The following is a 25,102-nucleotide window of genomic DNA, read 5'->3' as shown; positions in this document are numbered from 1 at the left end:
TATGCAAAGACTGCTCCCTTGTGATGAATAGTGAGCGTTTTCCCCCTTTTCCTGGAGTCCATTAATAACCACGTTTATGGGCTGTTGAATGATCCAGCTCTAGCTTGTGTTGCCTGGGCACGTCTCTGTCTCCCCGTCTTTCCCTCTATAGAGCAATCTATTTGTGCCTTGTTGAGGAAAAGTTAACAAAACCCCTTTTTCGTTGTCATCGACTCTTCATTAGCATTCATGATTGATAATGACAAGAGAGGAGAAAGTGCAGCAGTGGAGGAACAGGAGCACATCCTCCCTTAAAGTCATTCTGATTTGCCCTTCTGTTTTTTTGATAAAAGATATTAGGGCTAATTAATCGCTATTCCTTGGTGAAGGTACCTAGAGCGCAAGCCCATAGACTGAGACAAGAGATGGTTGTCTGTTAATGAGAAGCTGTTAACTGTGGAGTGAAGGGCAGCGATGTTGTCTCCTGGGTAGACAGTGTATCAGATTACAGCTTTATTAAGGGAGGAAAGGTAGAAATGGGGGAGACAAGAAGGATATCTGCATTATAAGTGACACTTCACATAGTCATAATTTAAGTGTTAAATTAGAAGTCAGAATTTGAATTTAGAGTTCAACAAAGAGTAATATGTGGTCTTCTGTCCTTTTTCTCCTTCAGGGTTCATCTACACTGGTGACGTGGTCCACCGGATGCTAACAGCTACACAGTACATTGCTCCGCTAATGGCTAACTTTGACCCAAGTCTCTCCAGAAACTCTACCGTCATCTACTCTGACAACGGTAACAGCACTAGCATCTTAGTTCTGCACGATTGTGTAACACTTGTGTACTCCTTCCCGTGCACTACAAAATAAATGTGGCACAAAAAAGCATTTCAGTGAGCTAATTTGTGAAGAAACAGCGGGTTTGCTTTAAATTTCCTGCAGCCAAATCTGTGGTTCATTTTGCTGCTAAGAAAAAGGAAGTAAAATTCTGTTATTGCCCATTGATTGCATTGATGTGTTGGTATTGGTCACCCTGAGGTTGAGTTTGCAACATCTTCTACACCTTGATAACCACTTTTGATGGGAAGGTGATCAACCTGTCTACAGACAACTGAAGTCCAATTTAGACCGACTGCAATCACTCTCAGAGAGATTTGTGAAAATTTGTAAATAACTGCAAACCAGTTTATGAGTTGCCAACACATTGCAATTAATCTGAGTCATTCTGAGCGAGTGAGCATAACTTGTCTCCAACACAGACATGTTGTCTCTTTGTCTGTTCTGGCTCGATTCAGCTGGTTACCAATGTCGTCACGTGCTTGTTCACAGAGGGTGGTGTTGTTGCTAAGGTTCTCCTTCTAATATGGTTGGTCTTTACCTTACCATATCAGGGTGGTTAATATTGTAGGCGAATATTAGCCCATGGGTTTCATTTAATTGACATCCAACTAAACAAAACTCATGGTCTACTTTTTTAAAGTGGCCTCATCTCATTTTTTATTTTATTTTATTTTTTTAAAAGCATCACCACATCTAGACAAGAAAGTATAACTAATGAGTTATCAGCATAAGTTAGCACTGGCTAGCTAGCTTGGTTAGCGAGTAGCACCCATAGTTCACTGTGATAATTATTAGCATCCTAATTTTAAGGAGTAAACAACAGAAGCAAAGCATACATGGAGAAAAGTCAATTAAAGGCATGAGCTATTTTGAAAATAATCCCAATGCATATATTATGAACACAGAATTAGCTTCAGAGACTAAAACTATATATCATACTGTAAACATGGTTATTTCTACTATAAGGTTGTGCATTTTAACACGAGACTTTATAGTTTCTCTATAGCCTGTAGCCTGTGTAAGAGTTTTGCTCATATATAAAAAGTACCTTGCTTTATCAAGGCTTTCATTTGATGAAAATGACCCAGAAATATATTACTGTTGTTTTATCCCTCAAGACATTTTATTGCATTGTATATATCAAAATACAAATTGCTTACAACACTGCAATATGTATTTATGTCTGCTTCCAAAAAAAAAAGTATTTATTATATAAAGCCAGGTAATCTTAAAGTTAAAGAATAGATTTTATGGCTAACAGTGTTTCACAGAATCCTCCAAGATCTTCTTAAGACCTCCTTAAATTCTGCTTACTACCTTTAAACTAAAACATCGCCCTTCCTCCGTATCTTTTCTTTGCTATCTGTGATGGTTGTTATCCGTCCTGTCTGTCACTGCTCTGTGATCCGTGTGCAGCAGTGTGACTGACCAACTGTGTGACCTTCTGCAGTGGAGCTCATCAGACTTTAACCAAACTGGCAGCCAATCGATTCTCAGCCTGCCTGCTTCTCAGCGCTGCGTCCATCAGTCAATGTCCTGCCAATACAACATAAGAACTGCACGGTCTGCCGTGCTGTGGAGGAGGCAGCGCCTCCATTAAAAAATGATAAAAACAAGTTTTGAAGCTGCTTGATGAGGCGTTCGCCACAGAACCATATTGTTTGTTGCACACAAACTAGACTGTGGAGGGTGTGTGAAAGCTTTGCTGTCAAATGTTCAAGTTTCACAACTTTCACTTGATGTTGTTAATTGAAATCTGCTAAATAAAGAACGCATGTGATAGGACTGTGAAACTGAAGAGCTGAAGTTTATTTACAGAGGAGTTTAATGTTTCTGCACCTCAGCTGACTCTTGTGTCCGGCGGGACCACAATGACATCACTGTGATAAAAATAAGGCTGATTGATGCAACAGACGGGCGCGTATTAATCCACCGTTCAGTGATTAACTTCACAGCACCGTCAGCTGCTGTTCAATTTTTTTTTTTTATTATATTAAAAAAGGAACAATAGTACCAACCCAGGATCAGAGTCACCAAATACACCACCCTGACATATATTGTTAAATATTTTAGATTCCTGTTGCTGTTTTTTTAATAGTCTAATCCTGAATGACTCCCTTACACTTCTCTTGTTTCAGGTGTTTGATATGGCTGTCCAGTCTTGAAAAAGTATATCTAGAATAGCAACATGTCCAAGAATACACACATCTGTCACTCACAATTAGTGCAGTCCCGTAGCATTTCCTCTTATTGATCAGATTAACGTCTTTGTCCATTCAAAACATCCTAAATCCAGCAAATGTGAGTGTTGCAATGCTGTAACGCTCCGGGAAGCACGTCAGACTACACTCGCTGTTATAGAAGAGTCCGCGTGGGTTTTCTCATCAATACGCTGACAGACAGATGAGGCAAACACTCGGTGAGCTGCAGCTGAGAGAGCATCAACATATGGATAATGAAGTGGCCCTGAGTGACATCGCTCAGAGAAGTCTTTATTGATATTATCTCACTGGATAAGCTAAAGAGTGTATTACAGTCTAGATAAACTGCTTAAGTGGAGATCTTCATCAAGGTTTTCTGGTTTTATCAGATACCAAGAAGCTTCTCTGCGGCATGGCTTCCATCTGAGCTGGAGTCCGGGTTACTCGTACTTGTAGCAAACTAAGGCAGATTGCATCAAATTTGTGATATGGCCAGTTTACGTTGCTTTATGGAAACAAAAGTGCATATAAAATGTTTTTAACTGGATAGTAGAATCTGGAAATTGCTTCTTCACATGTTTACCTTCAATAATTCTGTCATCTTGACTGTCTTGTTAATCTGCCATTGCATTCCTGACAACATCTGTTGAACATCTGTCCATCACTCCTCAGATGTATTCATTTTTTTCCCCCTAAGCCAAAAAATGACCTAATCGTTCTGGTGTTACAGGCTGGATTTGTTTCTTTTTTTGCTTCTTTGTTCATATAGCGGGTTAAACTTGTAACTGAAAATGGAAACAAGGCCAGTGTGTACTCCCTCCACACCTCCTCACACACTCTATATTTTTAGAAAGGCAGCCCCAGATAGCACGTCAGCCTCCCCTCCTGAACTCAATGCATTTTAAGCAGACTTATATTAAGCGTAACTCGTACTGACTGAGTAATCCCGCTGTGCCAAAAGTTAATAGCAATTTAGTGCACTGGCTTCTTACTGTATATTTAATGCCTTTCTCCTCGAGGTTGTTAAAATATTAGTCACATGTTGTTGTCTAACCCCCCTCCCCTTCCTTTAACACAAGACGCATCCATGTCCAGTGCCAGAGGCCATGCAGTAAACCACATGTAATTTATGATGGGGTTTCCTTTCCGACCAGTCACCAACTGCCAGCAGGGAAGCTAAAGCTCGCCTTTACTTTGGATGGACTTGCTCTGTCTGTGTGACGGAAAAATTGATTGGTCGCATTAACAAACCTTTATTGCCCTGGCATCAAGCCAAATGACTAACTCTGAGGGGACGAATGGCTTTCACATCAGCGGGTTCTCCAAAGTCCACAGTAAATTAAAATAGTGTTAAAAGTAATGCAAGGCTGGTTCTCTGGAGGGCAGAGCTGTGAGTCTGGTGCTAATTTAGTACTTCCCCGAATGAAACTGATGCATCATGGTGGTGGCTCCTGGTAATGAACTTCAGTTCACTTCAATTCAATTGTCTCACGGCGCTTCATACTGTAAGGTAAAGACCCTACACTGATACAGAGAAAACCCCACCAGTCAGGTGACCCCCTATGAACCAGCACTTTGTCGACAGTGGGAAGGAAAGAAGCGTGTCCTGTCTGGTAGCTTTTGTAAGATTTGAAGTTACAGAATTAAGTTATAGTGTAATATATGTTCCCTTGTTTATGCATTTATTCAAACGCTATGCATTCTGTTTACCTGGTAGAGGTGTCAATGATGTTCAACAGTGTTTATACGTTAAAAGCTGCACCTGGATCAGTTCAGTAGTCTTGTTGTTGCTACTTCACTGCTTCCATCTCATTTTTCTGTACTACTACACGTTGGCGATTGCTCTGAGCCTTTTCAGTTGGCAGCTTTCATTCTGTAACTTTAGGAAAGAGTCATTTATGAAAAACTCTCATTCTGGTGAAAACTGCCCGACTCACACTGTCTGTCACAGTAACGGACACGCCTTCATTTGGTTCTGTCAAAAGTTTCAGTATCGTTGCCGTTTCTTTTTTCTCCAGCGAAGCTTTTCAACATCACTGCTTCAGTGTCAGTCACCTCACAGAAACCCCGGGGGGAAATGATTCCAGGAAAAAATGCCTCAAACTCATATCTCTTTACACAAACCGACATTGCAATGATGTCTTTTCTATTCTCAGTCTTTGCTCAGTCAGCAGTTCATTTCACGCTAGATCTGAGAAAGCAACAGAGTAAAACAAGTACATGCTATATGCAGACAGTTATATTCACTGGTACTGTGTTCTACTTTAATCTAGCCGATGCTGTTTAGCAAAAGCTGTGAAAATGTTTTCACTCTTTCTTTTCTCTCTTCTTTCTCCTATAAGGAACTGCTCTGGTTGTGCAGTGGGACCACGTCCACCTGCAGGACAACTACAGCCTGGGAAGTTTCACCTTCCAGGCCACATTGCACAAGACTGGTAGGATCGTCTTCGCCTACAAAGAGGTGGGGACAGCGAGATCTCACAAAAGCTCGGCTTCTTACCGCGCTCATTTCTGTTTGTTTCTTTTTCTGACAGCATCGTCAGATAGTGGTTTACCTCACTGTTTCTAGAGTCAGAACTAAACATTAAAAAAATAGCATTCAGTTTTCATTACACCCCCTACTTGGACCAGTCCCTGAATTTAAGTTCTCTTTTCCACTTAATGTATCTCTCTCCAACACATAGCATCACGCTGGTTATTTCTTACCATTCTGCTAATGGTTTTTATATTTTTGGGGGGTTTGTTTTCAACTAAAAGTCTTGACAAAATTGCCAGTAAATTTAAATTTTTCAAAATTGCACACCAATTTTTATTTACCAGATACTTTCAAGTAGCTCTTTTCAGAAAAACTGACACACAATCATCAAGAAAAAGATAATATTACTTACATTTAAGTGGCCTATTTCTACCTATTTTCTGTCATACATATATTTTCAGATGAATCTATTTATAGATGTTCAATCGGCAGAAGCTCATCATACATCTTATACGAGATAACGCCTCCAAGCACGCTCCTGGTTCTCAACTATATATGTTCCCCCAGTTCTACAAGCTGTTCGTTCTCATTTACATGCCCCACCCTGCTTCCCCTTTTTAATTCTTGAACTTCTTAACTTCTATTTAGTACATGGGGATCTGCCAGGCCCGGGAGCCGCCGCCAGTCCTCTTCAAGGCCTTCCCCAAACCGCAGCTCAATTCATGTCCAAGCATTCACCTTTATCTACTAAAACGCTGTCAAACCTCATACGAGGATGTGAGCCCAGCGAGTGAAATGTTTTTATACTCTTGGATTTGTATGAGGTCATAGATAACAGCAGCCCCACACTCCTGCTATTCAAACCTCCTGCTTACGAGGGGCAGCCAATCAGAAGACAGTTTGCTTAAAGGAGAAGCTTAAATGTTTCAGACAGAGGATGAACTCAAGGTCTGCTCCGCGTCCCAGTATAAGATAGATACAGATTATTTTGAACTGTAAATCGTACAAAGTAAATCGTAAGAATAAAACGAATGATCTGATAGTGGCCACAAAAGGTCTCCTTAAAACCGTAAACACACACAATCTGTTTCTTTTAACAGTATTACTCATTTCTAACATTTGGCCCTGCCCTGTTGTTTTAGTTCAGTGAACAAATCCCCAGTGTTGATGTGTTTTGACTAAAGGAGCGATGCCAAAGTGACCGACAAAATGAGTTTCTCAAGTTTAATGGCAGCTTCTCAAGAAAAAAATCAGTTAACGCCTTACCAGCTTTTTCCATATGCTTGATTAGGTTTTGGCATAATCTCCACTAATGTTACAAACTCTGGGTCACTGCACGCCCTAACCGTGTCCGTTAATATCCACATTTCAAAAATGTCTTGAAAAACAACCTAATTGAAGAGAGAGAAAAGAAAGGTCATGAAAAACCTGAAGAGCCCGCTGTTGGAGTGTGAAATTTCCTAAAACATGATAAGATAATTGCAGTGGTTATAACAGCGGTGCTGCTTCTTTTATGCTCGAGCTCGCTTAAGTAATTTGTTATTTTTACCTATTAGAGGATCTGATCTGAAGGCTGCTGAACTTTTTTCTCCTGTTGTTTCACATTAGGCTGGCATTATTATGGGTCTGAAAAGAGCAGTGTGACTATTAGTCATGATCTGTGTGCACATAACCTCGATGATTACGAGTTAATGTTGAGTACAGCTGAGCTACTATGTACTTTACGTCACTTTAAATTCCTCCTCCATACAAACTTTTGTTGCGTTTAGCTGCTTTTCTGAATTAGTATGTACGATCAAAATACTACATTTTACCTTATATAGACTTCTGTTTTTCTATTTGTAAGTCTTCACAAAGCTGTTGCTCATTTCTGTCCCATCTGTGCCTGAAATGTTTATTCTATGCTCCAAAGATAGCCATATGCTTATTGAAGTAGCATGTTGCCTCAGCAGATTCCTAAAGGAGATTGTCAGCACTTCTACGCTGCTGTGGCCTGTTTGCATTTCTCAGCCTGTCTCAGACTGATCTTCGTGGTCATGGTAATGATTTCCCTTTTTCTATTTCAGATCCCCGTTGAGGTGTCACAGATCAGCTCTGTCAATCACCCGGTGAAAGTTGGCCTGTCTGACGCCTTTGTGTTGGTCCACAAGATCCAGCAGATACCCAGTGAGTCTCAAAATCAATTCAATGCCCTAAATTTTCTTGTGCATATTAAAATATCTGGATAAATCCACATGCTGTCTTTGCGCCATGTTTGGAGTTCACATTGTAGAGTAGCTCTGAAAAATGGGATTCTGACTAGCTCATGAGCTACGTAGAGGTATAAAAAACAATTCAGGACTGGATCAATGTCTGTGTAGCATCTGTGGCAAGCGAAATGCTATTATATCAGATTTCAGGGTTTTTGTAGCAGCTCATTATAGCTCTTTATTTCTTTTAAAGCCTCTTTTTCTTAGTACTCAAAGTCGTTCATGAGGAAAAGTGAGAAAAACAAACTACAAAGCATAAATAAAACTGCAAATAAAAACAGGAGCTTAGCCAAAGGTTACATTTCAGTTAGTGTAATAAGAGTTTAACTTTGTGTCACAGCTCTCAGTTCAGCCTCGTCCGTTTGGCTTTAGCTCCAGCTTGTCACCACCTTTTCTCCCCACTGCTCTTCAGCCTCAGTGGGCACAGCTCCATATCTGCCTGTTTCTTTCTTTCTTTTTATTTCCAGTTACTGTAATTTAAGCCCATTACATTTAAAGCAAATGCAGGAGAAACACTTCAAACCTTTTCATTCAGAGTCAGACTCTCTCGCTCTCACCGGCTCTGATTCAAAGTCTGCTGCAATAATGAGTTGTCAAAGGTGATTTATTCAGTAATTTAAATGGTGTTGTGATTACATCTGTGAAACTTGGATAGCGTTTATTTGTCAAAGTTAATATCTCGGGGCTTTTTTCATCCTTTCAGTTGCAGCTTTAAGTTCTCCGCAGTATGTAGTGAGAGTGGTTGTTTTGTAAGTTTAGTTTGAGTAAAATAAGTCTCACAAAAAAACACATCCTCTTGGCATGGTAAGGGTTTCCAACTTTGTTTTCTGGCATGTCCCAGCGTCTTTCATAGAGGATCTCTTTGCAGAAGGCTGCGGTTGGCACTGAGAGATTTGAATATCAAACCAGTTAGCACAGTCCTCCTAGACTTTATAAACCAAACTGTCTTTGATGCCTCTGACACAGCATGATGAAACCAATGTGTGCAACTGCTGGGCTGTGGAGTGATGAAATCTTGAATGGAAGCATATTGAGACTGAGGTGTTGTGTCGAACATAACTCGTGTCTCCGAGGAGTGTGTGTTCTTGTCTTTATGGCAGATACTTCATTTCTATCAGGAAAACCAGAATGCTAAAACAGTTTCGGTGGTGGCATCAAAATGAGGAAACTGTACTTCTTTTCGACACAGACGTATGTTTTTCTTGCCCATATTTAAATCATACAAAGTTGTTGTTGCACGGATCATATGTAGCTCTACTACTTGAAATTCGTCACGAGTTTCCAAACATTAAAGGACAAAGACAGAACCAAATCCTATTTCAAGCAATAAACTAAACCACAGCTATCCCTATCAGATTTTCATCTATCATTAAATTCATTCCTCACTTTATATTTTGTTTTGAAACCTAAATCCTGCAAATGGGTTGTAAATAAAAAACATTTTTAAAAACTTTCCTAGCAGAAAGGAGACAAACACACATTTCTGCTGCTGTACTTTAGATTTTGACCAAAACAAAAAAGAAATATTGTTAGATTCATAAAGACACAGCTTAAATTTTGATAAATTCACCACAGTGAATTTTAAGTCAAACAGATGTGATGGTTAAAATGCAGATTTTGCAAGTCAGTCACCTGATCTCGACCCAATGGAGCATGCTTTTCAGTTATTAAATACAAAATAGATGCAGAGAGACGCACAAGCAGCAACTGAAGGTAGCACAGGTAAACACAGTCATGCACATTGACATTGACATTGCAAAATTAGGATTGTGAATAAAAATTCCTAAACTGTTCATGCAAAATTTTTGTAAAAACTCCTTGAATTAAAACTGAAAGTCAAGACTTAAATCATATTTTTATTGTTTGATTTAAAATCCACTGTGGTTGTGTACAGAGGTAAAACTACAAAAACTGCATCTTTGTCTGAAAAATTATGAACCTCTTTAGTTTTAGTCCATGACTATTCAATAGCCATAGGAGGGCTTTTGTGAATATCACCCGTCTGCAGTGACTGTAAAGAAAATCAAACTCTTCCATTAGCTGAAACAAACAAGGCTTTGTTTTCTCACAGATGGTATTTGCAGAGTGCACTGACTCATGTCCATGTTTGAAGGAAAAGGGCAGTATTTGCATCCTGCACCTGTCAGTCCAAAGGGCCTGATGTGCTTTATAAACTGCACAGCAAGACTCTGTGGAGAAATTGAACGATATTGCCTGTACAATCAGAGATTTTTCATAATAATAAAGAAAACTATTGGAAATGACCTTTAATAGGGAAAAGGAACTAACCTTTAGAAAACGAACAAATCAGCAGTAGTCATGAAAAAATTAGGATGATGTATGGGAATAGTTTATATGTTACATCAAGTCTCCCTTTGTTCTTGCACATACAATCGAAGTGCAGGCTGCAAAATATACTGCTGATAGAGTAGTTTTTAAAGTGAAATCCAAAAAAATATTAGACTTTTGATCAATCTGTACTCCAGATCACACAACATGAGCCATGTGCCAACATTTTATATTCTGCGGTGACTATTTTTAGCTGATAATGACATTCGAACCCATCACCAGCTATCAGGAGAGAACAACAGCTAACAACAACACCTAATAGCAACTATGTGGCGTGATCTACTGGCAGTTAAACCCTGTAATCTTACAACTTAAAACCTTAAGAAGAGATGAGCTCTCGCTTGTCCTTTCCATTAAAAGGAAAGGACAAGAAAATTTGGAGAAATTCCTAAAAAAAAAAAACATACAATGAATTGCTACCAGAAGTCATAGCATGCTATTCCAATCAAGCTGAACGTCCTGGTAATACATGTTGACATATTTTCACAACCTTGTCATGACAAATAAATAAATGTATTCTAATGGATGCTCCATAAAGTGCATTAAGTCATAATAATATAGGGGAAAAATGTAAAAAAAAAAGTTTGCCTGCAGCCAGTTAGATTATACAACATTATTGCATTTTTTAAGCTCAATGAATTTTTACCCATGGGCAGACCAACCCACAGCCCATCCAGTAAAGGAAGCGATGAGTGAATATATTTGTGGGTGTCCTGTGTAATTAACAGGTCAGATACAAGCACTTATTGCAACACAGACTGTAATATGCTTTTAATGCTAGCTTAGACTTTATCATTAGTCACTCTTAAAATGAAGCCAAAACCACCTCAGCCATTTTCAGATCTTTGTTTCTGTACCTGGATTATTTAATCCGTGTAAACTAGAGAAATCTGTGGTATTCTGTTTACATTCATTAATGCTCAATAAAAAGTCTTCTAACTATTAAATCAGGTTTATAAAAGGTGCAATTGAAAAAAGAATTACAGTCCAGGTTAGCAACACTGTTTACTGTCTTTTCAGGATGTTTGAAGATAATTTAACTACCGGTAAGCTTTTTTTTTTTTACATAATTGATGACACATTTATGCAAACTGGGCTTTGTCTGATAGTATCACTGAAGGTAGCTAAATTCTCATTAGGTGTTATTTATGTTGTTGTTGAGACCAGGCTATAATTGATTTAATTTGTAGCTTCTTATCACCTTAAACCACAGATCGGAGAAGCTATACAGTCTGCCCAGACATCAGCAGCCTCAGGCTGTGGAAATGACCTCTCTCTGGCCCACACCACACCATTAGGCACCTGATAATCCTTTAGCTGTAGGCAAAAGGAAGTCAATCACCAGGGGAGCAGAGGAGGGGAAAGGAAGGGCGGTTGTATTCTCAGGTTGGGCTAAACTGGCTCACATTTTGCTGCTTTGATCAGCCGTCCTGTCTGTAATCAAAATAAGCAGTCTGCAAGGAAACAGTGTCGTACCACATGAGGGGCACAACAATTTCCACACCAAGAGTCTCTCAGTCAAGTGGAAAAAAAGGAACCTAGTGCAGAGAAGTTATTCAAATGTGTCAAATGCAAGGGTGTTGTAAAAGTTTAAAGGACTTTTGTGGTGCTATGTAACTGACTTAATCTAAAGAAGCAACAAGGGTTGGATTCAATTTCTTTGGATTACAAATCAGGATTTATCATACACAATGATAACAGGAAATAATGTGACAATCTTTGCCATACGAGCAATCAAAATTTGACATAAAGAATTTACTTTTTATTTAAGTTGCTTTTCCTGCCCCCTCTTCTTTCTAATGTACTGTGTGTTAACGTTGGCTGTGTTTTGAATATAACTAATAAGCTGGGCAAAACCAGTAATGTAAAATGTATCTAATTAGTTAGCTTAGCTTAGCTTAGCTTAGCTTAGTTTAGCTTAGCAAAAGCCCAGCACATTAAAACCATAACTTTTTTGTGGGGATTAAACAATCATGTTACTAAGTGAGCTCTAGAGGTGCTGGTAGGCAGCAGGTTTTGGTAGCTTCACACAGAGTTAGGCTAACTGCTTTCGGTGTTCTTGCTAAGTTAAACTGAGCTAGGCTACGCAAACTATCTGGACTCTGTCCATGTTTAATAGGCAGACACGAGAGTAGCATCAGTCTTCACACCTCAATAACTTAATAAGCTTAAGTTGAATAGCTTTAACTTTAACACAGTTTTACCAGTTGGAAATATATTAGATTTTAAGGGATTTACTTGCTATATATATTCCACAGCCACAGTTTTATGTATTGAATTTCATTTTGTAGCTCATCGCCCAAGCAAATACAAGTGCGATAAAGAATGTCATGCATTGTGCATTGTCTCTGTACGCACTGCAGTGCACCTCAGTGCGATCCAGTACAGATTTACTGCTTTATTCCTGGGGCGCCTGCACAGAAAAGTCATATAAAAATCTAATTAGAGTTTGAAATAATCCATGCATTAACAGCAGGAAGGCACAATCATTATATTTGTCAAGCTACTGCTCTGGTCTTTTTTCCACTTATGGTAGCAAAGACGCATGGCCCAGACAGCCCATTGTACTCCAGCCGATATGAGTTATAGGGGCCAGAATGCAATGAGAGTCAATGATGTATCTAATCAATTGCTCCATCATGCCCTGGCTGATGGCTCGCTGTTACAGATGACTGGGAAGGCAGCCTTTCAACAGGGTCTGATTGATGTCAGCTCCCGGGGGAAATTGCTACCGTCCATTGCCAAGTCGTGGTCTGACACTTTGGGCACAACGAGAGGGGAGAAATAAAGTGCTGTGGTAGCATCCCATATGACCCGATTCTGCCTCCCACTCTCTTTCCTCTTTCTATAGGGATAACTTGTCCCAGTTTTTATCTCTGGGTTTGGAGGATTTGCGATGGTGGCTTTGCTGCTTTCTCACTCAGTCCCTCTTTTTTTTTTTTTCCTTCAAAATCTAGATGTGAGGCGGAGGACGATCTATGAGTACCACCGTGTGGAGCTGACTAAGACAAAGATCACCAACTCTACAGCTGTGGAAATGATGCCTTTACCCAGTAAGCAGAATTAATACTAACAGTTTTTGGTTTGATATAGACTGCTGAGCAAATTCTTTATTTTTGTATAGGCTGTAGACCTTTTCCTTGGCCATGTGTCTAATTGGCTATTGACTGCATAAACTGTTTCCTCTTTTTTAACCTTTCTCCACTGCAGCCTGCTTGCAGTTCACCAGCTGTAGCTCCTGCATCTCCTCACAGATCAGCTTCAACTGTAGCTGGTGCCATCGGCTCAACAGGTTGGATATAAGAACATTTTTACTCTTACAAAAGACATCTTTTATTGTCCTTTTCACATTTCCACCTAGTATGTTCTCACAGGCAATTATTGTAGCATCTTTACCTTACAATATAAAGCACCTCGAGGTGAATTTTGTTTGTGAATTAGCACTAAATTGAATTGAACTGAACCATTAAAACTTGCCTAGCACATAGGCAAAGTGCACATACTTTTTGCCTGAGTAAATAAGCGAGAATGAAGCAGCTAATCTTTTGACTAGGCCTTCAAAGGGGTCTCGTGATATCACCACTCTTCTTCTCTTTATGTTGGCTTCAGCAGTTTTAAGCTACAAGGGATAATTTTTAGGGCTCCACATGGTCGAGCACATGGGGGCATTAAAAATGCACTGCAAATTTATGAGATTGTCCCTCCCTCCAGACTCAAACTAAAGGCAGGATGTGCCCTTAGCTGTGCCTTTGTTGGCTCCTAAACTGAAGCTGTCTCCTGTTAAACTAAAAACCTGTGGACACTCTGGATGCCTTTAAAAAGCAGCAGACCCATTCATCTTTTAAGACTTGCTTTTGAGGAGTTTTCATTGTATTTGTAATTTTTTTCTCCATTTATTATATCCTTTATTTTTTTACATCGTCATTTATCATAAAGCAGCCTAGCCCTAAAATACAATTCAATTTTCAATATAATTTTATTTATATAGCGCCAAATCACAACAGTTGGATTTGCGTTGTAACCCTACAATGATACACAAAAAACAGAGAAAACCCCAATACTAAATACTAATACTAATAAATATGTAGAATTTGTATAAAACATTTGTGCCTGCTGTGTAATTTTTGGCACTCACAGTGCCATAGGCAAGGTTTATACAAAGTTTCCTCAAGAATGGCCCATTTGTCTAGGAGGAGATGGTGAACAAACAAACGCTATGATCATGATGATGGGTCAGTTAGGAATGATGCCCATGTCCAAACAATAACTAGACATTAGAAGCATATTTAAAGCGGCGCAGAACCCCACATGCCAGTATAAGAAGCAGCTGGTTGTGTTTGTTGAAGGCGAGTGCTGTCAGGTAGCCACTTTAAATTGTCTTCTGCTCCTCACTTCATGCCTGAAATCCAAAGTGACATCCCTTATACTCACAAAAAGGCATTTTACTACAATTGAAACTGGTACGTAAAAGCTAAAAATGGAGGTGTACACTGTATGTACAACACTGTCTGTTGTTCAACACCTTTTATCATGAACGTGCTGAAGAAAGTTTTAATCTGACTTTTTTGGGTGGACCACAGTTCGATACATTAAATTGCTGAGTTTAACTCATTTGATTACATGTAAAATTTCTGTTTAATTGTATTATGTAAGCACAGTGTAGAACATTAAATGTAATGAAATCTGATCAAGTGAAAGTTACTTGATTGGTTTACATTCAGTTATATCAGATCAGGTCAACTAGTAATTGGAAGATTGATTGTTAGATTCCCAGCTGCTTCAGTCTGCTTGCCAAAAATCCTTGGTCAAGATAGTGAATCCCAATCATCTGTGCTGTCAAAGAACAGTTCCCAGCTTTTTAGCTCGCTGTCTCAACAAATTTGCAAAAGCTCTCTGGTTCTAGACCATCAGGACACACAAATCGCTGGGAGGGTTTTGTCAGGCAGCATTATTATATTTTATTATATTTTTGTATTTTCTAATTATTTTTGTAATTTTCTTTAGCTTTAGGTAAGTCACTATGGCCATTACAATAGAAACACAGACAGAGATTCACAGTCTTGTAGACATCCATCCAGTGCCTCATCAGGCATGGGGCCAGGGAGATGGAACTCTGGGTGTCTGCTTAAACTGTAAATTCCTAAGTTAATTTGTAAATTTTTGTAGTAACCTGAAAATTGTAAATATTGTAAAACTTTTCTTCTGTCATTTAATGGTCGGGCATTGTACAGCTACAAGCATTTCACCCCCATGTCATACTGTGTATGGTTGTGTGTGTGACACAAATAAAATTTGAATTTCAATTTGAATTTGAAAGTGCTGCCCCCCAGGACTGAAGCCTTAGTGAAAAGCAAGAAATGGATGGAAGGACAGACGATGGAAGTTATTTAATTTATTGGCACTATTATCAAATATAGCCGTGAGTCTAATTGTACTTTTTATTTCAGCCCTTCTTTTTCAGCTTTCTTTGACCTTTTCTCTTTTAATATTTTTAATTTATACAATACTTTTGGAGGTCTGTTTATCCATTACAGTTAATGAACTGTTAATTTTCCACTTAAATGTGCATTTATTGTTCCACATATCCACTGACTACTGCAGAATCCCCCACGTGTACACTTCAAGTGGGTCTAGAGGGACTTGTTGGTAAAATTTTATCCAAACATATATATTTGGATCACAGATTTACATATAGTAATATAATGTGATTATTCTGAAAAACTTGTGTGTTAGGTTTTAATTTAATCAGGCAGCTTCACATTTATGCTACGCAGCAGTGGTTGTAGTCTTTGGAAGAGAAAGCGACTCACTCCGACATTCATTCAGTTCACACCTGTTCTGCCAACCTTTGCTCTACTTTTTATCATTTCAAACAAAAGTAAATATTTGAGCTGCTAAAGAAGTGTTGGCGTTCCTCCCCAGAATTTCCTGACAGCTGAAATGTGAGCTGTGGTGGGTTTTATTTTATCAAATAGAAAAGTCTGAGCTAAACAGACACCGAGGATAGATGGTGGAGGAGTTTATCTTCCCTGTAAGTTAAGGAAGCTTGGACCTGACTGTCAATGGGTGTCTGCTTTTCTGCACTTTTATTTTGTTGAAAATATTTTCGGAGATTGTCGTCAGTGTTTCGGGGGGTTTGCCGTTTGACCTTTCGAGCTACGATCGCTTCTTTTCCTGCGGCGCTGCATTTTAAACTCCTTGATTAGTGAGCGTTCATCTGCCAATCTTTCACTTTGGACTAATTATTTATTTGGAGTACTTAATGAAATGTGTAGCTCTTCTGCTCTGTCCGCTGGGAATTGTTATTTTGGACTTCGAAGGGGTATTGGGAGTTGACTTCCCCTCTGTTTTGCATTTTGAATGCCCTCCCCTTTGACAATCTAATTTACAGTTCAATGATATGAAAAAGTGCTTTTCTGTTCAGCAGTTTATGGATGCGGTGGAGAGATACTGTACGCCTGTAGCAGGGATCTCATTAAGCAGCATTTTAATTAGCTTTCCTACTGTGTTAATATCTAACTGTTCAGCATCACTCTGCCCTTTGTATCCTTCAGCCATTTCCTTTGAAAAAGGCAAACATGCTTTAAACACGCACTAATTAAAAACTATGGCAGCCTCGCTGGCTCTGGGGGTTAACGAAAGGAGCTGAAATTTAAAGGGAACGTCCCTAACAGACTGATCGCACCGTGGAGTGCTGTGAAGGTGAGAGCCTGGCGCCTCTTTCATGCTAAGTTACGAGGTGAATCAGTTTGCTGTGGCTGATGTGGACTAAAGCGGGTTAATAAAGCATGACAGACATTGCCGTGGACTCACAGTGGGCCGTACGTGCCAGAGCCTCTGAATGCTGATATGCTTAGAGGTGCAGGGATTTGTTTACCTAAAAAAACACAGCTGGTGTGCATCACAAATGGGTGTTAAGGAGACGAATGTTGAATTTTAATTTGTGGTAGCCTCACACCAAATTGTTCCTCTATAGTTTTTATGTGAAACGGCACACAGGCTCACCAGTCTGAGATTTTAGATCTCAAAAGTCCTGCTTTACTTAAAAGTAAATTCTAAGCAAAGTTTACTAATGAAGCAAAACCAAAAAGTAATAAACTACAGGTGTGTTTTCATTAATCTAAGAGTAGCACACACGTTTTTATTTGCACCTGTTCAGCTGCTCATTAACCCAAATATCTAATCAGCCAATCACATGGCAGGAACTCACTGCATGTAGGCATGTAGACGCCAGAGGAGAGCATCCACTGCTTTGAGCTGACAGGAAGGCAACAGCACCCAAGGTGGGCCGCCACGCTGGGTTCCACTCCTGTCAGCTACAAACAGGAAGGAACAGGAAGCTGAGGTTGCAGTTTTTACAGGCTCACCAGGATTGGATGATAGAAGATTAGAAAAACATCTGATTTGATGAGTCTTGATTTCTGCTGCAGCATTCAAATGGTCGGGTCAAATATTGACACAATCAAGTTGACAAGAAGGATTTACACTTTGGGACCCTTAGCACCAACTGAACTTTTTTAAATCCCACACTTAGTATTGTTGTCCATGTCCATCCCTTTATGACCACAGTGTACCCATCTCATGATGTCAGCATCAAGCACAATTATCTCATATTTCTTGAGTTCTCTGTACTCAAATGGCCTCCACAGTCACCACATCTCAATCCAACAGAGCACCCTTGGGATGTGGTAAAATGGAAGATTCACATCATGCATGTGTTCAGCCAACAAATCTGCAGCAGCTGTGTGAAGCTATCATGACAATATGGTCCAGCGAGGCTGGTCCAAGAGTTAAAACTGTTTTAAAATCATGCTTTTGGACCTTGTTGAATATGAAGAATAAAGGCAGTTCTGAAGGTAAAAGGGGGTCCTGGTACTAGCAAAGTAGCAAAGTGATAAACTTCCTATAAATACATTTCTCTCTAAAAGTAAATCACTGAGAGCAGAATGAACTGTCACCATCATCTAATGTTCCCTTTATAATGTTAAAGTAATACTGCTCTCAGGGGTAAACAAACCTATGCTGAGAGAAAACTACAAGCTGTTGGCAGACAGCTTGTAGTTTTCTTCTAGGACCTTCCACAGTGGGATAATCAGCGAGAGAGAGAGAGAGAGAGAATTATCCTGACAGACATGTACTGAAAAAAATGCATCAAAATGATTTGATTATATGAAAATTTAAAGGGTTAAAACGGTTTTATAATCATTTCTGTCATGCAAGGAATGACTCCCTCTAAGAATGAGTCAGAATGAAACCTAATATCACGATCCAGTCATCCTGCTGTGATTGTTGAAAACCTGAGCAGAAATATTCACCTCATGGGTTTATTTATATTTAAATGAAGCACCTCAGCCCATTTCTAATTAAAGCGCTGTGGGCTCGCTGTCTTAGATGGCAACCGGCTGAAATGGATGCCATTGAGAAGAAACAAAGCCACGAGCTCCTTTTAGAGACAGGTTAGACCAGACCTGCTCAGTAATATCGCGCCTCATTCTGGCTGCTCCGCTGCCCTCTCAGGGGGGAAAAGCAGCCGGGGGGAAATGGGGGATTAAGCAGAGGAATCTGTCTCGCCTGATTGAACAGATGGAGTGATTTTTTTTTTTTTGGGATGGGGGTAAAAGAAATGGGATGATTAGAGAGGTAGAAAGATGAGAATGGACTTCTTCTGATAAAGTCATTACCATAACAATATGTTCTCTGGAGAAATGGGGCCTGCTGGGGATGCATGAGATCCTTTTGGGCTCATAGTGTCCCTGCAGCACAAAGCAGAGATACCACTGCTATCGTGCTTTGAACTGCCGTGTTTCTGCCTTGCGAGCTGGTCGTAGGTTGTTTTTATCCGTGTGCATGTCAGAGCGAGTGGGTTTCCTGCTTTGCATGCTAACTTTTTCTTCCACACAGAAAATCCTTTGAGAGCGTAGACAGACAGGATGATGGCGAGCTCACCAGCAAGCAAGTTATAATTTTTATCCTTTACAGAAGGCAAGATTAGTAGCTGTTGCCTCGATTGCTGTCTGTCTTTTCAAATCGTATGGTTACGCATAGTTGACTCAGCAGGACCCTTATCCCAAGGCCTCATGACCCCTTGAACTTCCCACTCACAGACCTTCGCACTTTCCCCTTTAAGCTCCTTGAATCCAAAGCTCAGAGGGTGGCAGGGAGTGGGAGGTGTAGATATTTTCTTCCCAGCTTGCTTCAAAGTCGACAAACCTGAAAGTATTATTGAGCTTAGCTTAAATTACACTATGAATGTTTAGAGGGAGCACTCAGCTTCGTTGTACTTACAACCATGAATAATATGACTCAGCTTGGAAAATAATTATGCAGCGCTTTTTAGAAAGCCTGACAAGAGCCACAAAGCCTCTTTTTAGGCTTGAAATGTGAAATTTGGGGATAGACTGTTGGCCTGTTTGGGATAGCAGCATCCTGAGTTTGATTACAGTGAGAACTTTTGTTTCATTTTAGTCTTCCTTTTTCCTTTTCCACTTTGTTTTCCATCAAGCTAGTGTTTTAGAAAACGTAAATCAGCATTAAAAGTTAAGTATAAAGAGAGAGGAAAAGAGAGTACAACCAAACAGAGATATTAGATCAGCCCAATGTTAGACAGTAAAAGCTTCAGGTTCAGCAGTGTGGCAGGAAGGGAATGACCCAAATGCATGACTCAGAACAGCTTTATTGGTGAGGCCTTGCAACAAAACAAACTTAACACACGTCTGTAACTAGAAAACAAGGACAGGCTCATGCAGATAATATATACACAGGAGTAGATCGGATACATTTGTGGAACACAGCTAAACAGAATCTGACTGTCGAGACAGGGGAAGCAAAACTGAACATCACACACACATGACAGGAGACTGTCAAAATAAAACAGGAAGTAACACACACTGAGACTCAGACTAAGACAAGTGAACTTGAAAGTGAGACTGGGGTTAAACAGACATGGAGACATAACAAACCAGGGACACAGTTGGGGAGACTGGACATAGAAAGCAATGAATTAGTGCCGTCGGCGTTAATCTCTGTAAAATGACGTTAACGCCATAACCGCATTAACGCCATAACCGCATTAACGCTGCAAATCTCCGTTAGCGAGTTAACGCGGATCGCCCCGTGCGTGGGGCTGCACGGCGATAACACGTTAACAAGCTAACCGTGCTAACGCTCGACATCACCATTCAAAAAAAAAAATTTTGTTTGTTTTTTCATTTGTAGTTAGAAATTACTCTGCGAAATTGGATATGACAAAAAAAAGTTTTGTTCATACATAGCACAACATACTGTATAATCTCTTTTAATTCTGTCCTTGCAACTTTGTTGGAGTTATCAGACAGCTCTGACCACCGGTGTGCAGACCAACTAATGCTTGGCCATATATACTCTGGGTTTTGATTTAAAGCAGGCTTGCAGGCAACATCGAAGCTCTTGACTTCTGGTTTTAAGAGTAATGTATCCTGCTTGGCTGTGATGGGTACCCTACAGCAGTTGTGCTCCAAACACTGTTAGTTATTATAAACAGTTAGGATGGAGCCCCTCTGCTGGATTAACTAAATCCTGACTATGACTCTAAATCTTTCCTGCTTTATGTTTTGTTTAAAAAACGCTGTATATGTTAGTGTGTTCTGAAAATCCTCAACTTTGGTTACACTATATACATACACTATAATCCCACTCCACTTCCACCTTTATTAGACTGACATATGTGCTGTTTCCTCTGCTCTCAGATGTTCCACTGGCTTTGACCGCCATCACCAGGACTGGATGGACAGTAGCTGCCCAGATGAGGTGAGTGTCACAATAAGGAGCCTTTACATCATCATACCTGATAGTGATTTCGACAGTTCAGGATGGTGAAACATCTAAATCTGTATCAGAAACATAACAAAATGTCTCATCTTTCAGACCAAGGACAAGATGTGTGACATCGCAGACACTACGTACCTTTACCCTTTCACCACCACGGTTGCTGCCAAAACAACACCCAAAGGGAAGGAGGCCACTGCGGGCAGGGAAACACCCTCCACCTCCCACCCCCCCACCAGCGTCCCCACTGAAGGTGAAGTAGAAGTAAAACGTTGGATCGCGGCCACAGAGCATATTGTGCTGTGATCGATGCTCCATTCTGGCGAGATGTTAAATGAAGTGCATGCTCTGGAGCTGCTCTTTATTGTTATTGATGCATTTCCTGTTTTGCAACATGCACAAGACACACATTTTGTTTAAAGAATAGATGAATATGTGCTGCAGCTCTCTACTTAAACAAAAAAAAATGTTCCAGATGACAAGCAGCAGAGCGCTGTGCTTGTACCAACTTTTAAAGAAGCAGATCGAATTAGGACAAATCCCACCAGTCGAAAATGGAAGCACCCACACAGACCTGGGATCATCTCACATTGCTAGCTCAGTCTCGGTCTTTCATGCCTAAGAATGTGACAGATCTGTTGACACTTAAAAATATTCTCATCCCTCTGTTGTTCTTTTCAGTCATTTTTCAGGTTATTTATGAGGCGTTTTGCTGTTTGACTCTAAAGACTAATTTTCCTTTTTGAAGCCTTAACATGAGTATATCAGAGGGACAGCTCAGGCTGAGGTGTTTTGGACGTGTGCGGAGGAGAGATAGTGGATATGCTGGACAAAGGACGTTAAAGATAGAGCTGCCAGGTGTGAGGAAGAGGAAGACCACAGAGAAGATTCATGGATGTCGTAAAGGAGGACATGCAGAGGACTGGTGTGACACAAGAGAAATTCAATATAAACAATATAGAGCATTTTCTCTGAATTAACCAAAAATGTCTTTTATACATAGAGGACATTTTGGCTACCAGAACTTTTCCGAACATACCAGAAGATAACCAGTTCCAGATCAGGTTACCATGGTGATTTAACCAGGTTAAAAAGAGAGCCGCCTTCGCGATACTAAAACTCTGACTTAAAGATCACTAACCCGTTAGCGTTGCTTCGTAGCGCACACCTTTGATCAAAACACAGGTGTGTTGCGCCTCCTTTCGTGAAGACTGTATGAACAAACGGTCGATATGGATCGTTGCATCACACACATTTCCTCAACTTGTGCAAAGGTCGAGAAAGTCACGTTCCTTTAATATTGCACCGCTTTGAGCACATGATTCAGTGCAGGGAGATGAATCCAGACCGCATAATCTCCGAGTTATTTAATGCAAATCTCTGTGGAGGCAGCAGACAGCAGTCTTTTGCTGATGATAGGAAAACGGCCAAGGTGTCCTCTGGAGTTTGTTTACTCCCATTTCTTCGCCTCCAGAGATGCCAGGGTTACGACGAGTCGGTTGAATTTATCGTGCCAATTTTCGGTTCGTTTCCCTTTGTATATGGCCTTTAAACGTTTTATTTCAGTAAACAGCCAGTTTATCTTAATCAGCTCCAGATGTGAATCGTAAGTGAATCAAAATGATAGGAAAGGCCCACCTACCCTTGTCTCTATGTATGTCACCGTATAAAAACACTGTTTATTTTATTATATTTTTCATACAGGTAAATCTCATTGAGACGCGAGGTCTCATTTCTAATCAACACTAAAATCACACAGCTGGTACATTGTGTGGTGGTTTTTTTCAGTTGTCTTGCTTCCATGTGATATTTTTGGGAGCTCTATCTTTATTCAATTAAAAATCGTACCTTGTACTCATTAATTAATTAATGTGGGTAAAAAAATTATAAACGTGCTGGAGTAATAACTAACAACATGCCAGTACTCAACCCCATTTGTCTGTACTTAAAAGACCAGGCCAAAAATTTGATGTTTACTTGTTCAAGTGGCTCAGTAATTTCCTGAAATAGCTGGGAATCGTAGGTTTTAGTAAACACTACTCTGTGTTGTGCAAAACGCATTTTTGTGGCTATTTGGAGGAATTTAAGTCATCAGGATGGTGTGTCGCTCATAGACTCATGATAAACTAGAGTGTCTTTGTTCATTTGTGTTATTTTTCCATAGCTTTTAGAAAGTAAACACATAGGAATATGACTTGAAAAGGACGGAGATTAAGTGATCTGCCTCGCCTGAGGGGACTCGATGGAAAAAAGGTGTAATTAGGGCTCTCTGGAAGTTTTTTAGTTAATGGTGTGGCTCAGTAAACACAGCAAAACAATCTTTCCCAGTCTCTTCTATTGGCTCACGCGAGGTCAGGGCTTTGTTTGACCTCAGATGTTCTGACTTTAAAGTCTAAGATTAAAGCTAATCATGTTCTTGTGGGTTATTACTCCTTTACAGTGAAACCCTCGAAGTGTCTTGAAAGTCTCCAGCTTCCTGCAGCAAATTCTTGTCGATTTGTTTTTGTCTGTGCTGTTCTCGTTCTGTTCATCTCTTTTATTTTGTGCTTCTGGACGAGCTTTAACTGAGTTTAAAATTTTTATTTTCTAACAACTAAATCTTAAAAATGGTCCCCAAAAGTGTAGTTAGTCTAAAAAGACTTTCCAGTGCATGTCTGCAGTGTTTCTGTGCTCTACGTCTCGATCTCATTTGTCCTCCATTTTTAATTTTTTATTGAACTTTCTACATTAAAGTCTGGGTTATCTTTTTATTTTATATTCCCCCCCAAAAAAGAAGCATTTCTTTCATGGCTAACTCCGGCAGTGGCCGACCTTTTCCATCGCACACCCATTAATCATCTCGTGGGGGCTGAGTTTAAATGTCCGGGCCATCGCGGTCGGGGTGCTCGACGCGCTGCTCGACGCGCTGCTGTGATGAGGATAGATGCGGTGAGTTCACGAAGGGAATGGGAAAAACGCCTCGCTGTGAGGCAAAACACAACGAGTTGTCCCACAGATCAAACCGGGGCGTGGTGAGAGGCCTCGCAGACAGCATGAGGAGTAAAATGCACGGCGTGTGTATGTGTTAGTATCCGTGAGTTCAGGAGGTCGTGCTGCGGTGTTTACATTTGTTATCACCCACGGTCTGACAGTGGATCAGTTTCGCCAGCTATCCCCTCACTTGTCAGCTGCAGGGGTCAAAGGTCAGCTTAGATTACAGGCTTGGTGGCTCATGCAAAAGCTGCAGGTTGACATAAGAGCGAAGGAGGTAAAAAACAGACTGGAGAGGATGAATGTGTCTGCGTGGGTGGAGGCTTGTTTGGGTGTAAGAGATGGAAACGTCTCGTCTTTAACTCTGCTCACGTTCAGCTGTACTTAATATGCCTCCCTCTGAGGAACTAGTCACTTATAAAGTGAATGGAATTTTTGCAGTAATATGTATTTTAAGCCATGATAGCTACACGGCACTGGGGATAGTTGTAAAAGCAATTTATTTCCCACCTTCCACTGCATGTACAACCTCCGGTAGAATTAAAGCAATGAAAAAAAGGTCTTACGTCTTACCAGGTCAGGTTATTTGTTGATGTTTTTCTCCACCTTTTTAAGCCCTAAACACCTCATACTTATTTAACATTAAATCAGTTTGTCCCCTATTCTATAAAAAGATGTGTCTGCTAGCTTTCTCCTTTTTTCCATAGACTTTAATGTTTTATCAAAATGACTTCGAACACAGGGGAAAGTAATCCGGGCAGCGAAAAAAAAGGACAAATACAGGAAGTAAAACAAAAATCTAGCTACCAAAATAAACTGTGGAGTAAGAACATGGGGAAATTAGGACCAATTAAAAGATTTTAATATTCTCTGGGCAAATGTGCAGCATGTATACATGAGAATAGATTACAAAAAACAACGCTTTTTTAATTTTAAGTGCTTCCGGGTCATTTATACTCTGTACGCCTTCAACTAAATAGACATTTCTGTGAAAGAAGAGCAGGTAATTGCTTTGTTGGCTTCCTCGTACAGAAACAGTAATATCAAATTCACAACCCTAACTCTGCTGCGCGGCGTGCAGCCACTTAGAGAACAATATCTTTTAATGATTCATTTCAGTCGCTAAAATGCACTTGCTTTGCTCTTTTTAAAAACTGAAATCCTTTCGAATTAAATCATCCGGTGAAATGCATCTGTGTGATGTGTGGGTCAAATTTGCATAATGTGAATCC

The 25,102-nt window shown here is 40.0% G+C and overlaps 1 protein-coding gene across 1 annotated transcript in view; it reads left to right on the top strand.

The window, feature by feature from the left end:
- Positions 1-655: 655 nt before the first annotated feature.
- Positions 656-25,102, top strand: part of plxdc2b (plexin domain containing 2b) — a gene marked incomplete at its 5' end in the record, with an annotated part of 35,286 nt that continues 10,839 nt past the window's right edge. Inside the window, 7 exon segments of the mRNA XM_014330205.2 lie at positions 656-778; positions 5,366-5,484; positions 7,566-7,665; positions 13,055-13,150; positions 13,308-13,389; positions 20,822-20,882; positions 21,000-21,153. Of these exon segments, the coding sequence (XP_014185691.2) occupies positions 656-778; positions 5,366-5,484; positions 7,566-7,665; positions 13,055-13,150; positions 13,308-13,389; positions 20,822-20,882; positions 21,000-21,153 (735 nt within the window).

The sequence above is a fragment of the Haplochromis burtoni genome, unplaced genomic scaffold, assembly GCF_018398535.1.
Source record: "Haplochromis burtoni strain Fernald_Lab_line unplaced genomic scaffold, NCSU_Asbu1 Contig_705, whole genome shotgun sequence".
Taxonomy (NCBI): Eukaryota; Metazoa; Chordata; class Actinopteri; order Cichliformes; family Cichlidae; genus Haplochromis; species Haplochromis burtoni.
The sequence above is the reverse complement of the archived record's forward strand: the minus strand, read 5'-3'. Positions and strand labels throughout refer to the sequence as shown.